Raw genomic sequence first — 16,924 nt, forward strand, 5'->3', positions numbered from 1 at the left:
AAGGATGGTGACCATAAGCTTGAACATATATATGCATATTTGGTGTGGACTATTCTATCTATGGCAAAAATCATTAGTTTTGAACATACATTCTTTGCTTAAGAGGTTTTTTATTTTATTTATTTTTGCACGTGTGAATTACCTGTTCATATCTTTTTCCTAATTCTCAATTGGCTTTCTGGACCTTTGATACAGGGTTTTGCCATGCAATTTTTTTAATGCAGTCAAATTTATCAATCATTTTTTTTACTGTCTCTAAATTTTGAGTCATAACATGATTACAAAGTTTTTCCCTACACTGACAATAAAGTACTAATAAGGTTTCATTTTAATACTTAAATCCCTGATCTATTTCGAGTTTTTTATTATGTATGATGTGAAGTATGGATCTGATTTTATCTTTTTCTAAATGGCTAATCATTTCCCCAACACTATGGTCCAATGATGAAATGCCACCTTTATCATACAGTAATTTGCATATGTCCTGGGATCTATTTCTGAGCTTTTTCTCTTGTCCTATCAATCTGTGTCTATCCATCTATGTACCAGTGCTAGTGCATGTACTTATAATCACATAAGTTTTATAGTGCTTTATTCTCTGATTCAGTAGTATATCAGTTGGGTTTTTTTTTTGTTAAAATATATTCCTCTATTTGGTAAATAATCATGACTACAAACTGAACTAAATTTTTGAGCATAGGGAATAATGAGGGTAGTCTAGTTTTGTTTTTGTTTTACCTTTTGTTTAGTGTTTGCTCACTTGCACTTAAATTTATTTATTTATTATTTATTTTTTAAATTTTTTATTTATTTCTAGGAGACAGAGAGAGAGAAAGAGACAGTGTGAGCAGGGGAGGGTCAGAGAGAGAGGGAGTCACAGACTTTGAAACAGGCTCCAGGCTCTGAGCTGGCAGTCAGCACAGAGCCCGACGCAGGGCTCGAACCCACGAACCGCGAGATCATGACCTAAGCGAAAGTCGGACGCTTAACCGACTAAGCCACCCAGGCGCCCCACTTGCACTTAAATTTAAAATTTTTTTTTAAATGTTCATTTTTGAGAGAAAGAGAGACAGAGCTCAAACAAGAGAGGGGCAAAGAAAGAGGGAGATACAGAATATGAAGCAGCCTCCAGACTCTTATCTGTCAGCACAGAGCACAGGGAGCTGGAATTCACCAGTAAGATCATGACCTAAGCCAAAGCTGGACACTTAAATGACTGAGCCATCCAGGTGCCCTTGTTTTATTCTCTGCGCCACGGGAAACTGTTCCACTGCTTTCCTGGCTCAAGCCCCGGCAGGGAAGCACCCGGACTGTGGGCCTATGGGATTATATTTTGGGTGGTATCAATAAAGTGTACAGACTACGACCTGGAAACGAGGCATAGGCGTGGGACATAGAACATGGCCCACCTTGGCTACGCCAGCAGCACAAGGAGATCAGACCCAAAAGAGTGAGTTGCAACGCTTGGTTCAAGAAGGGACTGGGGCGCAGCCATTTTTCTCCTCACAACCACCAAGATAGAAACTCAGAGAGCGGCCTGCAGGACCACAGTGGAGGCTAACACCCACCTACGCCAAACCATGCCCACCCCGCTAGAGAGCTGTTTTTTTTTTTTTTTTTTTTTTNCTTGTCGCATTTGTATCCCTCTTCTCTGCTGGACTGGGCACTCTGCTCATTGGTTAGCTTAAACAATCATATTTAATCCATTCTCTAGATGTATATTCTACATCTCCACCACTATCTTTCTATCTCTCTCTGGAGTAATCAGACTATACAGTTTCTCTGAGTAACATTATCGTCATTTTTTTCTCCTCACATCTTACCATATTCTCCTCTTTCTCTCTCTGAATTAAGCCTCTTAGTCTCTCTGCCTGTTCACTGTTCACTTTCACTTTCTCTCTGCCCCTGTCATTTCTCTCTTTGTATATGCTCTTCAATCAGCACTGAATACACCTTGCTCTTTATTTGTAGCTGGGAATTCTCATTTTATGTTTTTAGATTCTCCTTTGTCTTTTGGGTTTCTTTTTTCTTTTCTTTTCTTTTTTTTTTTTTTAATTTTACCCTTTCAGCTTGCTCATTTGTTGCATTTGTCTGTGCATTTCCATGCCTTTGTTCCCTGTTTGTCCGTTTTCCTTTCCAAGAAAAGAATCTACCTCAAGAAACAAGCCAAAGTACACATGGTAGAGAGTCCCAAATACCATTACGAATAGGGAAATAAAATAACCAGAGTCTCAACAAGAGAGACCAAGAGACATCATTAAAAGAACACTTTCTAAATGAACAGGCCCTGGACAGTCAATGAGCCTTCTTTAATATAGCAGTACTCACAGCTGCAGAGTGCTTAATAAGCTTTTAAAACTGACAAGAGACAGAAAGCTAGCCAAAATGATGAAATGGAAAAACTCTCCTCTAAAGAAATTACAGGAAGAAATGACAGCTAAAGAACTGCTCAAAACAGATATAAGCAATATAACTGAACAAGAGTTTAGAACAATCGTCATAAAATTAATCACTGGTCTTGAAAAAGGCATGAAGACATCAGAGAAGCTATTGCTACAAAGACCTATGGAGCTTAAAAATAGTGATAAATTAAAAAATGCTATAAATGAGGTGCGTAATAAAATGGAGGCGTCAAATGCACGGGTTGAAGAGGTAAAGAGGAGAATACGTTAATTAAAAGACACATTTATAGAAAAGGAGGAAACCGAGAAAAAGATAAAATGATTCAGGAGCACAAAACGAGAACTGAGTGATACAATCAAACAGAACAATATCTGTATCGTAGGAATTCCAAAAGAGGAGGAGAGAGGGAAAGTCACTGAAGGAGTACTTAAACAAATCATAGCTGAGAATTTCCCCAATCTGGGGAAGGAAACAGACATTGAAATCCAAGAGGCACAGAGAACTCCCCTCAGACATAACTTGAATCCATCTTCTGCATGATATGCCATAGTGAAATTGGCAAAATATAAGGACACAGAGAGAATTCTGAAAGCAGCTAGGAATAAAAAGGCCCTAACATACAAAGGGAGACCTATTAGAATAGTTACAAACCTATCTACTAAAACTTGGCAGGAAATCTTCAATGTAATGAACAGAAAAAAATATGCAGCTAAGAATCCTCTATCCAGCAAGCCTGTCATTCAGAATAGAAAGAGATCAAAGTCTTCCAAAATAAACAAAAATTGAAAGAATTGATCATCAGCACTAAGTCAGCCCTACAAGAACTCCTAAGGGGGACTCTATGAGGGAAATGTTGCAAGGAACACAAGGTAGCAGAGACACCACCACAAGCTTGAATCCTACAAAGAACACAATGACTCTAAACACATACTTTTCAATAATAATCCTGAATGTTAATGGAGTAAATGCTCTAATCAAAAGACATAGGATAGCAGAATGGATAAAAAAAAAAAAAAATCCAGAGGCACCTGGGTGGCTCAGTTGGTTAAAGTATCTGACTTCGGCTCTCATGATCTCACAGTCCGTGGGTTTGAGCCCCATGTCAGACTCTGTGCTGACAGCTCAAAGCCTGGAGCCTGCTTCAGACTCTGTGTCTGCCTCTCTCTCTGCCCCTCCCCCACACGCTCTTTGTCTCTTAAAATAAAAGAAAGACATACAAAAAACCAATTTAAATAAAAATCATATTTAAAAAAAACCAAAATCCATCTATTTGCTGTCTACAAGAAACTCATTTTAGACTTGAGGACACCTTCAGATTGAAAGTAAGGGGATGGAGAAATATCTATCATGCTACTGGAAGTCAAAAGAAAGCTGGAGTAGTTATATTTATACCAGACAAAACTGGACTTTATTTTTTTTTTAATCCATGGAACTGTAGACTTTTTTTAAATTTTTTTATTTATTTCCGAGAGAGAGAAAGAGAGAGAGAGAGAGACATGAGTAGGGGGAGGTCAGAGAGAGAGAGGGAGATATAGAATCTGAAACAGGCTCCAGGCTCTGAGCTGTCAGCACAGAGACCAATGTGGGGCTCGAACCCACGAACCATGAGATTGTGACCTGAGCCAAAGTCGGACACTTAACCCACTGAGCCACCCAGGCACCCAAAACTGGACTTTAAAGTAAAGGCAGTAACAAGGGATGAAGAAGGACATTATATAGTAATTACAGGGTCTATCCATCAGAAAGAGCTAACAATTATAAATGTCTACACACCAAATATGGGAGCACCCAAATACATAAAACAATCACAAACAGAAATAATCTTACTGACAAGAATGTGCTAATAGCAGGGAACTTTAATACACAACTTACAGCAATGAATAGATCAAATGAAGAGAAAATCACTAAAGAAACAATGGACTTGAATAACATGTTGGACCAGATGGATTTGACAGATATATTTAGAACTCTACATCCTGAGGTCATGGAATTCACTTTCTTCTCAAGTGTGCATGGCACATTCTCCAAGATAGAGCACATACTGGGACATAAAGCAGTCCTCAATACATATAAAAGAATAGAGATCATACCATGCACACTTTTCAGATCACAATGCTATGAAACTTGAAATCACCCACAGGAAAAAGTCTGGAAAACTTCCAAAAATATGGAGGTTAAAGAACACCCTTCTAAAAAAAAGAATGGGCCATTCAGGCAAGTAGAGAAGAAATTAAATAATATATGGAAACAAATGAAAATGAAAATACAAAAATCCAAACTCGATGGTATGTGGCAAAGGCAGTCCTAAGAGTTAAGTACATTGTACTCCAGGCCTATTTCAAGAAATTAGAAAAAGCGCGAATACAAAATCTAACAGCACATCTAAAGGAACTAGAAGGAGAGCAACAAGAGTACCCCAAACCTAGTAGAAAGAGAAATAATAAAAATTAAGGCAGAAATAAACAATATAGAATTAAAAAAAAAAAAACAGCTGAACAGATCAATGAAACCAAGAGTTGATTTTTTGAAAAAATAAACAATATTGATAAACCTCTAGTCAGCTTCCAGTCTTCTCAGAAAGAAAACAGAGAGCACCCAAATAGACAAAATAATGAATGAAAATGGATTTATTACAACCAATACCTCAGATATACAAGTAATTATCAGGGAATATGAAAAATTATATGGCAACAAATCGGACAATTTAGAAGAAATGAACAAATTCCTAAACACACATGCACTACCAAAATTTACATGGGAAGAGATAGAACATCTGAACAGACCCGTAACTAGTGAAGAAATTGAATCAGTTATCAAAAATCTCCCAACAGATAAGAGCCCTTGGCCAGATGTCCTTGGGAAATTCTATCAGACATTTGAAACAGAATTAATACCCATTCTTCTCAAGCTATACCAAAAAAAAAAAAAAAAAAAAAAAAAAAAGAGAACTACAGGCCAATATTCCTGATGAATACAGATGCAAAAATTCTATCAAGATACTTCCAAATCGAATGCAACAGCACATAAAAAGAATTATCCACCATGATCAAGTGGGATTCATTCCTGGGTTACAGTGCTGGTTCAATATTAGCAAATCAATCAATGTGATACATCACATTAACAAAAGAAAAGATAAAAACCATATGATACTGTTGATAAATGCAGAAGAAGCATCTGACAAAATATAGCATCCCTTCTTAATAAAGACCCTCGAGAAAATCGGGATAGAAGGAACTTACTTAAAGATTGTAAAAGCCATCTACGAGAAGCCCTCAGCTAACATCATCCTCAATGAGGAAAAACTGAGAGCTTTCCCCCTGAGATCAGGGACACGACGGGATGTCCACTCTCACCACTGTTATTTAACATAGTGTTGGAAGTCCTAGCATCAGCCATTAGACAACAAAAGGAAATAAAAGGTATGAGAATTGGCAAAGAAGTCAAACTTTCACTTTTCGCAGAAGACATGATACTCTACATAGAAAACCCAACAGACTCCACCAGAAGCCTACTAGAACTGATCCATGAATTCAGTAAAGTTGCAGGGTACAAAAATCAACATACAGAAAGTAGCTGTATGATAATAAAAAATCATTATTTTTATACACCAATAATGAAGCAACAGAAAGAGAAATCAAGAAACTGAGCCCATTCACATTGCACAAAAAACCATAAAATACCTACGAATAAACCTAACCAAAGATATAGAAGATCTGTATGATGTAAACTATAGAAAACTTCTAAAGGAAATTGAAGAAGACACAAAGAAATGGAAAAACATTCCATGCTCATGGATCGGAAGAATATATATCGTTAAAATGTCATTACTATCCAAAGCAATCTTCACATTCAATCCAATTACAATCAAAATTGCACCAGCATTCTTCTCAAAGCTAGAACAAACTATCCTAAAATTTGTATGGAGCCACAAAAGACCCCAAATAGCCAAAATAATATAGAAGAACAAAACCAAAACAGGAGGCATCACAATTCCAGACTTTAGCCTCTACTACAAAGCTGTGGTCACCAAGACAGTATTGTATTGGCCAAAAACAGACACACAGACCAATGGAATAGAATAGAGAACCCAGAATTGGACCCACAAATGTATGGCCAATTAATCTTTGACAAAGTAGGAAAGAGTATCCAATGGAAAAAAGACAGCCTCTTTAGCAGATGGTGCTGGGAGAACTAGTCAGCAATGTGCGAAAGAATGAAACTAGATCACTTTCTTACACCAATCACAAAAATAAACTCAAAATAGATGAAAGACCTGAATGTGAGACAGGAATCTATCAAAACCCTAGAGGAGAAAGCAGGAAACAACATCCTTGGCCTCAACCGCAGTAATTTCTTACTTGACACATCCCCAAAGGCAAGAGAATCAAGAGCAAAAATGAACTATTGGGACCTCATCAAGATAAAAAGCTTCTGCATGGCAAAGGAAACAATCAATAAAACTAACAGGCAACTGACGGAATGGGTAAAAATAGTTGCAAATTACATATCAGATAGAGGGCTAGTATCCAAAATTTATAAGGAACTCACCAAACTCCACACCCAAAAAACAAATAATCCAGTGAAGAAAGGGGAAGAAACATGAACAGACACTTCTCCAAAGAGGACATCCAGATGGCCAGCAGACACGTGAAATGATGCTCAGTGTCACTCATCAGCAGGAAAATGCAGACCAAAACCACACTGAGATACCACCTCATGCCGGTCAGAGTGGCTAAAATGAACAAATTAGGAGAGTCTAGATACTGGTGAGGATGTGGAGAAACAGGCACCCTCCTACACTGTTGGTGGGAATGTAAACTGGTGCAGCCCCTCTGGAAATAGGTGTGGAGGTTCCTCAAAAAATTAACACTAGAAATCCCCTATGACCCAGCAATAGCCCTGCTAGGAATTTACCCAAGGGATACAGGAGTGCTGATGCATAGGGGCACATGTACCCCAATGTTCACAGCAGCACTTTTAACAATAGCCAAATCATGGAAAGAGCCTAAATGTCCATCAACTGATGAATGGATTGAGAAGATGTGATTTATCCATACAATGGAATACTACATGGCAATGAGAAAGAAGGAAATCTGGCCATGTGTAGCAACATGGATGGACCTTGAGGGTGTTATGCTGAGTGAAATAAGTCAGGCAGAGAAAGACAGATACTATATGTTTTCACTTATAGGTGGATCAGGAGAAACTTAACGGAGGACCATGGGGGAGGAGAAGGAGAAAAATAGTGGGGGAGAGGGAGAGAGGCAAACCATGAGAGACTCTTAAATGCTGAGAACAAACTGAGGACTGATGGGGGTGGGGAAAAGAAGAAGAGGGGTGATGGGCATGGAGGAGGGCACTTGTTGGGATGAGCACCAGGGTTATATGGAAACCAACTAGACAATAAACTATGAAAGAAAAACAAAAACAGAAACAGATTAAACAGTTCTTGTAGCTACAACGATCTTCCATATCTTTCAACAAAATCAGTCTCCCTATAACTATCATTCATTGAGTGTACAGTTTCATCCCAGTGTAAACAAACTCCCCTCCCACAGGATGACAACCTTTCAAATACCTGTTCCCTCTGTTCTCACCTCAAGACTACATTCTCTAGCTCTTCCAATAATTCAAATAAAATGGTTCCCCAATACTACATTATCCTGACCTTATTTTTAGGTGTTGATACTGTAAAAGTTCCACTGAACTTGACTCCAGATAGCTAAAATGGACTTATGAATTACTTTCAGCTAAGGGATTTAGTTACACTGTTTTTTTTAAAAAAAAAAAAAAAGTGTATCTGTGGATCCAAGTCATAATCACTGTGGAGAAAAGCACTTTCATAAGAAATTTGGCAATAACTCACCATAGACATCTGAGGGTCAGGAACCTTCACTATCTCAAAGCTTGTTAAAATTGGAGATGACTCATCACCATCCTGGGTTACAATGTAGTAAGTTAAGAAACAGGTTAAATGTAACCGGATGATAAAAAATAATACATGATAATGCACACTCCTATGTATTTTAATTCTATGTAATGAACATCATTCCTTCATTTAAAAAAAAAGAATCTTCTTTCAACTGTATTTTAAAATACATATCCATATTTTACCTGTTGTTGCTGATGAAATACTTCAGGAAAAATAAAATCTAACAATAAAAACTTGTTAATAGTTTTTAGATATATTAGATCTAGAATTAGCAAATTGTTTTTGTCAGCTATTTTTGACTGTTTATAATGATAATGGGTCAAAATTAGTATGCCCTAATTTTCCAACTTAGAACAAGAAACCACAAAGTATAATTGAAATATAGTAAGTATAAATATGAATAAAATACACAAGAGATGTGTTGCATCACCTGCAAAAACTACTGAGTAGATGTTGGCAACTTTTCAAATTATCACAATTAAGTTCCATTCAAAGAAGTCAAACTTTAGGTGTGGACTTAATGTTGCTGAACTTTATACACAGCTATAGAGTCAATAGCATTGCTTCTCAGAGGGACACCCCCTCAACGCAATGCAAACTTGAATAGTAAGAAGCCATCCATCAATTCTTAAGAAATCAACCTGTCTTATTTTGTTGGTATTATCATTTTTCAGGAGTATTGGCTTTTACTTTTATCCAAATCAGACGAGAGGTAAATCAGCATAACAAATGTTACTGCATACACAGTGGAGAAAGCTAAACTAATTAAGTCTAAAATTCATTTCCTCTTAACTGCACACCTTGCATCAAGTTCTTCTGTCAATTTCAAAATGCTAGTATTTCCTTTGTTTGATACTATGGAACAAAACCAGGAGAGACTGAAATAGGGGAAGTACTGTGTGACTTTCCTTTAGTTCAGTAATTGAGTCTTACAGAAAACCACAAATTCCCACAGCCGTTGTTTAACAGGCTGGTTCTCAGTCACAATACCAGAAAACACATTTATCAGCCCAACTGTGACAAGTAATCTTCACTAAGGCTATCTGTCACAAAAGACAGGTGACAAGAAAGTCTATTTCCATTAGATTCAATACACTGGCCCAGCAATCTTTACACTAAGTGGAAATATGACAGGGTAGGTGGACAGGCATTAATTTATGAGCAATTTTCAAGAAGCAGTAGAAAGGGGTCAAGAACCTTTTCAAAAATACTTGAAATTCTTCTAATTTTTATTCTGTTATTATTTCATCTATTATCAAAGCTGTCTTTCAAAAGATTCTTCACATCTCTTATGTTTGAAAGTACCATTTCCATTAGCATGTTTTGCAATATAAACTCCATTAGGGCAGGAAATACATAATGCTTTAAATTAAATTATACACAGTATAAAATGAAAAATGTGAGCTTATTAAAGTATATTGGTGACAAAATAATTTCACTCATCTGAATTTCTCATTGTTTTTAGTATAGTTTTTCTAATGAATTAATAAACAATGTTAAATAGTCTAACCTCCTAATGTCTTTTTACCAAAGATTATCATTTATAAAAGGCTGAAACAAGGTAACCTTTCCTAACCTTTTATTAAAGGGAAGGGATACAAGCTAAAGAGAAAAACATGTGTTAACTTGAAAAGTACCAGAAAAAATGACCATAAATTAACTATATAAACCTTAAAACTCCATTACAAAAACATCTTTCAAATAGTAATTTAGTTATAAAAAGATGTGTTTTCAAAGATCACTGTGACAGCTTTAATAAATAACACCAAAGCATAAATACAATTTAGAAGTATTAATACTAATAAACTACATATAACTATATACTAGAAGAAATACTATTCTATTATGCAATGTATCAAAAGTCTGTTCTCACCCCCAATGATTTAAGCACCTAAGTATTTCCACAATAATACCTGGTTTATATAGTTTTGAATTACGCATGCAATTATTTCTATAGTGCTTAAATTAAGATCCTTCAACAAGCATTTAAGGCACAGATATTTTTCATCTAGCTACATATCAAACATACAGCTACTTTCTTTTGCGTAATGAGCAGACCAGAACAAATCCAGAAGTGCATACTTGTTATCACTCAGCCTGATAACATGATTTTCTTAATTCAGCATTAATTATATAAATAAATACTTATTTAGAAAGGCTTTCATGAACATACTTATGTTAGGATCACATCTACAATCCAACACATTATGCTTATTCAAATAATATACCCTTAATTTTCAACCACTTATCACTTAAAAAACTATTCTTATTTTTCAAATGAATACTAATTCTTAATAAAGCTATTGTTTGAATGTCCTACTGTTAATTTATGAAACAATTAATCAAAAAGCTTTTAATCTGTTGCATATGTATTGAATTCTGGAACCCAGAACTCTATTACATGAATGAACGGCTGCTGTAATCTTGTTGTAGCTGTATGATCTGATTTGTGCATACACAGACAGCTGCTGCTGACAGCTGTCTGCTATCCTGCAACCAAATAATTCATCTCAGCAGGTATAACAGTAATTTTTTTTAATGTTTTCCCTCCCCTCTACTTTAGAGACTATAAACAGTTCAAAGACAAATACCTTTTCATAATAAACAATACCATATTCCTTATCATCACACTTGACACATCGAAATTCAACCATCAAATACATGAAATTAGAGCTTCGTTTTTCACTCTAAAAAAAAAAAGATTTTTAAGAAAAATAATGATCTTCAACATTCCCTTAAAGGATCAGTAATGCATCATTATTCCCAATTCAGTAATACATGATCTATCAAGTACAAATTAAAATGTAATAAATTTTTATTGCATTATTATAAACACAGTTGTATATAGTACTGCTATTTTATTTTATACAGCACCTATAAAGTAGTGTCTACCATTCACCTATAACTCCCTCCTCAAAATTAATGACATTTCTGGTTTATTCTAGTTTGGAATAAAATCTTGAAGGTATTTTATATATATTTCCATGAAAACTATTTTATTTCAGAAATAAAGATTTGTACTTCTAATAATTTTAAGAACTGTTTAGCCTTAAACCATATATCTAACTACAGAAATTAAGTATAACAAAAAACAAAGTATATAGTTAAAGACAGAAGCCATTTGAGCTTCAAAACCTTTACAAATTTTTCACAATTCACAAATGATCTTAAGATAACTGGCAATCATTTATACATTTTCATCAATATACTTTAAATATACTGGGGAAATAGTTACTTTTCTCCAAAATAAAAAAATCCTGCATGTATAAATGTGTCTTCGTAAGTAAAAAGCAAACACTAGGACAATAATAAAGTGAAAATAAAATGAAGTCTAAAAGCGTGATAAGTCTTAACCCAGTTTTAAAAATGGCTTTAAATCTATATGTATAATATCATAAAGGTCCAAAGAAGTCACTTAAATTGTTCGGCTCTATGAAGCATATTATAGTCTAATTACGGTAATGGCAATGCTCTCCTATCTTTTAAAGAAGGGAAGGTGAATAGGCTGGACAAGTGGTAACACTGCTTCTTCTACTCTCAAGGGTATCTAAATTGAAGAACAGAAAAATTAAACCACTTTGATTTAACTATTTTAGGAATGTGACTCTTATAAAAATTCAAAATATAAATTTTTCTTTCAGTTTCAATATGAAAATATATTATGAATAAATTTAGAAAAGATGCCCAGTTTATTCATACTGAATGTAAGTATTGTTAAACAAAACGCTCATTTTTTAAAAATAAATAGTAGAATTTAACTTTTAACATTGTAAATTAAAGGTTTCTCTCTTTCAACCTGCTAAAAAACATTCACAGAATATAAAATAAGTCAGTTGTGCTCTGTGGTAACCACAGTAAATTAGGTATATCACAAAAGCTGAAATTCCTATCTCCTAATTTGATTAAAATAACTGTTCTATTATCCAGACACAGAATGTGAGGCCAAAATCCAGTATGGCAGTGCAAATATATAAAAAAGAAAATAAAATTTTGTTCTAACTTTTGGAGTTTCATGGAAGCCATCTTTTAATTAAATGTATTTTGGAACGAATAAACAAGATCAAAAAACAAATAAATTACTTTGAACCATGTAACTTTACTAAGGGTGCAGAGTCCTCTAAGTAGTACATAATACACATAGTATCAAGTGTATACAATTAAAGCGGTAGCACTGTGTTGAAAGAATCCAGTACTGAACTGAATGTCTACATAAGCTGCCAAATGGAGAAAGAGAACACCCAAGAGAGGCATCAAGTCTAAGACAGGCTTCACTAGTTTAATACTCAGTACACTAAGGACACTCAATGCCTGCTTCATGGTTTGACAGAACATTGAAATTAAAGAAAAACAGATACCTCAAGTTTCCCACTTATTAGCATAGAACTCACAACTACAGGTTATCCTCAATGCTCTCACATTTGTGAGTTATCTGGCAATAAACAATGCTTCTCAAAAAGTTTGACTTAGAGGGGTGCCTGGTGGCTCAGTCACTTAAGCTGCTGACTCTTGATTTCGGCTCAGATCATGACCTCATGATTCTTGGGCTCAAGCCCCAGGTTGAACTCCATGCTGGCACCACATTTCCCTCTCTCTGCACCTCCACAACTTATGCACATATGCATGCTCTCTCTCTCATAATAAATAAGATAAACTTCAAAAAAAAAAAAAGTTTGACTTAGAAATCTGGAAAAATTATTTTGGAAAAAAAAAGAAAAAAAGGGATACAACCCACCTCATTTATCATTTCTATTTCTCTAAATGTCAATCTGTCCAGCCAGTCTACTTTCACCATGTGTCCTTGTCGATGAGCTTTGGTGAGCTGCAGAATAAATATAAAGAAGAAAATTTTAACATAGATTTCACAGAAAGGTGAATAAAAATGTTAATGATCATCAACATAATAGTGGGGGAAAATGCAGTAAGACAATAAAAAGGAAATAAATGGTATACAAATTTTGAAGAAAGAAATAAAACTGTCTTTATTTGCAGATGACATGATCATCTATGTAGAAAATAAAGAAAGATTAAGAAAAAAACTCCAGGAACTAATAAGCAATTTATATACTAAAATTGCAGAATTCAAGGTTAATATGTGAAAGTCAATCACTTTCCTATACACAATAAAAGAGTCAAATTTGAAATTAAAAACAGCATCATTTACATTAGCACCCCAAAAATGAGACTGGTATAAATCTAACAAAACATGTTCTACATGAAGAAAATTACAAAAATCTGTGGAACAAAACCAAGAACTAAATAAATGGAGACATATCATGTTCATGGGTAGAAAGGTTCAATATTGTCAAGACGTCAGTATCTCCCAAATTGATCTATAGATTCAGCATAGTCTCAGTCAAAATTCCAGCAAGACATTTTGTAGATATCAACAAATTGATTCTAAAGTTTATATGGAGTGGCAAAAGATCAAGAATAGCCAACATAATATTAAAGAGGAACAAAATTGAAGGACTGACACAACCCAACTTTAAGATTAATATAAAGCTACCATAAGCAAGACGGTTTGGTTTTGGCAAAAAAATAGACAAATAAATCATTGGAGGAAAACCCAGAACCCAGAACTAGACTCCATAAAGAAAGTCACATGATCTTTGGCAAAGGAACAGGGACAATATAATGGAGCAAAGACAGTTTTTTCAGCCAATGGTTCTGGAATAAATGGGCATCCACATGCAAAAAAAAAAAAAAAAATGCATCTAGGCACAGAACTTACCCACAAAAATTAAATCAGAAAAGATTATAAACCTAAATGCAAAATGCAAAATTATAAAATTCCTAGGAGATAACATAGGAGAAAACTAGATGAACTTGGGTATGGAGATTTTTTTTTTAATGCAATACAAAGGCACAATCCATGGAAGAGATCGCTGACAAGCTAGACTTCATTAAAATTAGAAAAAAAATCTGTTCTGGGAGAGACACTGTCAAGTAAATGAGAAACTAAGCCACAGATTATGAGAAAATATTTGCAAAAGACACCTGATAAAGGACTGTTATCCAAAATATACAAAGAACTCTTAAAATTCAATAAGAAAAACGGCAACTTGATTAAGAAAAATGTGCCAAAGAACCTTAACAGACAGCTCATCAAAGAAAACACATAAATGGCAAATGATCAAATGTCATAAAGGAAATGCAAATTAAACTGAGATACCACTTGGGGCGCCAGGTGGCTCAGTCTGTTGAACATCTGACACTTGATTTCAGCTCAGGTCATGATCTCAGGGTCATGAGAATGAGCCCTCAAGCGGGGCTCCATGCTGGGCATGAAATCTGCTTGAGACTGTGGGTGCTTGTTCTTTTAAAAAACAAAAACAAAACAAAACAAAAATAACAGGAAAACAAGATACCATCAAACACCTATGAGAATGGCCAAAATCTGTAAAATCCTACAACACCAAATGCAGATGAAGTTGTGGAACAGGAAGTCTCATTCTCTGCTGGGAATTTGTTGCTACACTGGAAATGTAAAATAGTACAGCCACTTTAGAAGACAGTGTGCCAGCTTCTTACAAATTAACCATAACCTGGGGCACCTGGGTGGCTCAGTTAAGGGTCTGGCTCTTGATTTTGGCTCATGGTTCGTGAGTTCAAGCTCTGCATTGGATGCTACACTGACAGCATGGAACCTGCTTGGGATTCTCTCTCCCCCTCTCTTTCTCTTCCTCACCCCTGCTCTCATTCTCTCTCTCAAAAAAAAAAAAAAAAAATTAAAAAAAAAATTAAGAAAATATGTGTACTCTTACCATATGATCCAGGAAATATACTCTTTGGTATTCACCCAAAGGAGTTGAAAATATGTCCATACAAAAGCCTGCATTTGGATGTTTATAGCAGCTTAATTCATAATTTCTAATACTTGGAAGAACTAAGATGCCATATCAAGAACATAGATAAATACATAAATGTTGTACATTCAGACAATGTAATATTACTCAGTGCTTTAAAAAAAAAAAAGGAGCTATCAAACCATAAAAAGATATGGAGGAGCCTGAAGTGCACATTACTAAATAAGAGAAAGCCAACCTAAAAAAACTACACACTGTTCTATATGACATCCAACTGTATGACATCCTGGAAAAGGTAGAACTATGAAGAAAATAGATCATTGGTTGCGGAGGAAAAGCAATAAATAGGTGGAACAGAGAATTTTTAGGGCAGTGATGCTACTCTGTACAATACTATAATAATGGATAAATGTCATTATTTATTTGTCCAAGTCCACAGAACAACACTAGAAGTGAACCCTGTGGAAAACTATGAACTTTGGGTGATTATGATGTGTCACTGCAGATTCATCAATTATAACAAATGTACCACTCTGGTAGGGGAAATGGATGATGGGGAAGGCTACACAGTAAGGGGGCAGAGGATATATAGGAACTCTCTGTACCTTCCTATTAATATTGTGAGGAACCTACTATTGCTCCTAAAAATAAAATCTTTAAAAAGTCTTCTTAAAAAATGGGTGGTAGAGGGGCGTCTGGGTGGCTCAGTCGGTTTAGCATCCAACTTTGGCTCAGGTCATGATCTCACGGTTCGTGGGTTCGAGCCCCACGTCGGGCTCTGTGCTCACAGCCAGCTCAGAGCCTGGAGCCTGTTTCGGATTCTGTGTCTCCCTCTTCTCTCTGACCCTCCCCCGCTCACGCTCTCTCTCTCTCTCAGAAATAAATCAAACATTAAAAAAAAAAATGGATGGTAGAGGCGCCTGGGTGGCTCAGTCAGTTAAGCCTCCAAATTTGGCTCACATCATGATCTCGCGGTCCGTGAGTTCAAGCCCTTCACCGGGCTCTCTACTGTCAGCTCGGAGACTGGAGCCTCCTTTGGATTCCGTGTCTCCTTCTCTCTCTGCCCCTCCCCTGCTCAAGCTCTGTCTCTGTCTCAAAAATAAATAACATTAAAAAAATTTTTTTTAAAAAGGGATGGTAATGTCACCTTCACATTTGACACATTCCTATCATAACAGAAACAATACACAACTATCAGAATAACAAATGGACTTGGCTAGAGACTAATCATTATATGATTTTTAGAGAAAAACAATTTTCAGACATTTTATTTAAAGGTGCATAATTTGCCAATATAAACATGTTAAAAAATAATGAAGCCTTTCCTAAAAGTATCTCCATGTTCTACATTTCTTATATTTTGATTACAGACAGGTTTATAATAACAACAGTTTCTCAAATGATAAATAAATTACCTTATCTATTTCCTTCCTGTCTCTCAATCTAAAAAAACTATCAAAAATAATTTACACACAGTAAGATATTTCTCTGAGGCCTATAATTAATACTCCAAGATTTCAGGGCATAGGTATACATGTGTGTTTTAATTTTAAAAGGCAGTGATAAAAGAGTTAACAATAATAAAGAATTAGCAGTAAGAAAATAATTTCTAGGGGCACCTGGGTGGCTCAGTTGGTTAAGCATCCAGCTCTGATCAGGTCATGATCTCGCTGTTCAAGGGTTCAAGCCCTGCATCAGGCTCTGTGCTGACAGCTCAGAGCATGGAGCCTGTTTCAGATTCTGTCTCTCCCTCTCTCCCTGCTCCTCCCAGGCTCTTGCTCTG

At 35.6% G+C, this 16,924-nt stretch overlaps 1 protein-coding gene across 2 annotated transcripts in view; it reads right to left on the minus strand.

The window, feature by feature from the left end:
- The window catches only part of PIK3C3 (phosphatidylinositol 3-kinase catalytic subunit type 3), a 146,337-nt gene that overhangs the window by 86,684 nt on the left and 42,729 nt on the right, over positions 1-16,924 (minus strand). The window contains exons 5-7 of one of the 2 annotated variants that reach the window (XM_077777613.1): positions 13,068-13,154; positions 10,927-11,022; positions 8,270-8,341 (exon numbers count right to left, since the gene is read on the minus strand). In XM_077777613.1, coding sequence (XP_077633739.1) covers positions 8,270-8,341; positions 10,927-11,022; positions 13,068-13,154 — 255 coding nt within the window. The remainder of the gene's footprint in view (positions 1-8,269; positions 8,342-10,926; positions 11,023-13,067; positions 13,155-16,924) is intronic. The other variant, XM_077777615.1, reaches the window with a different exon arrangement.

Source organism: Crocuta crocuta, unplaced genomic scaffold (assembly GCF_008692635.1).
Source record: "Crocuta crocuta isolate KB4526 unplaced genomic scaffold, BGI_CrCroc_1.0 scaffold36, whole genome shotgun sequence".
Lineage (NCBI taxonomy): Eukaryota > Metazoa > Chordata > Mammalia > Carnivora > Hyaenidae > Crocuta > Crocuta crocuta.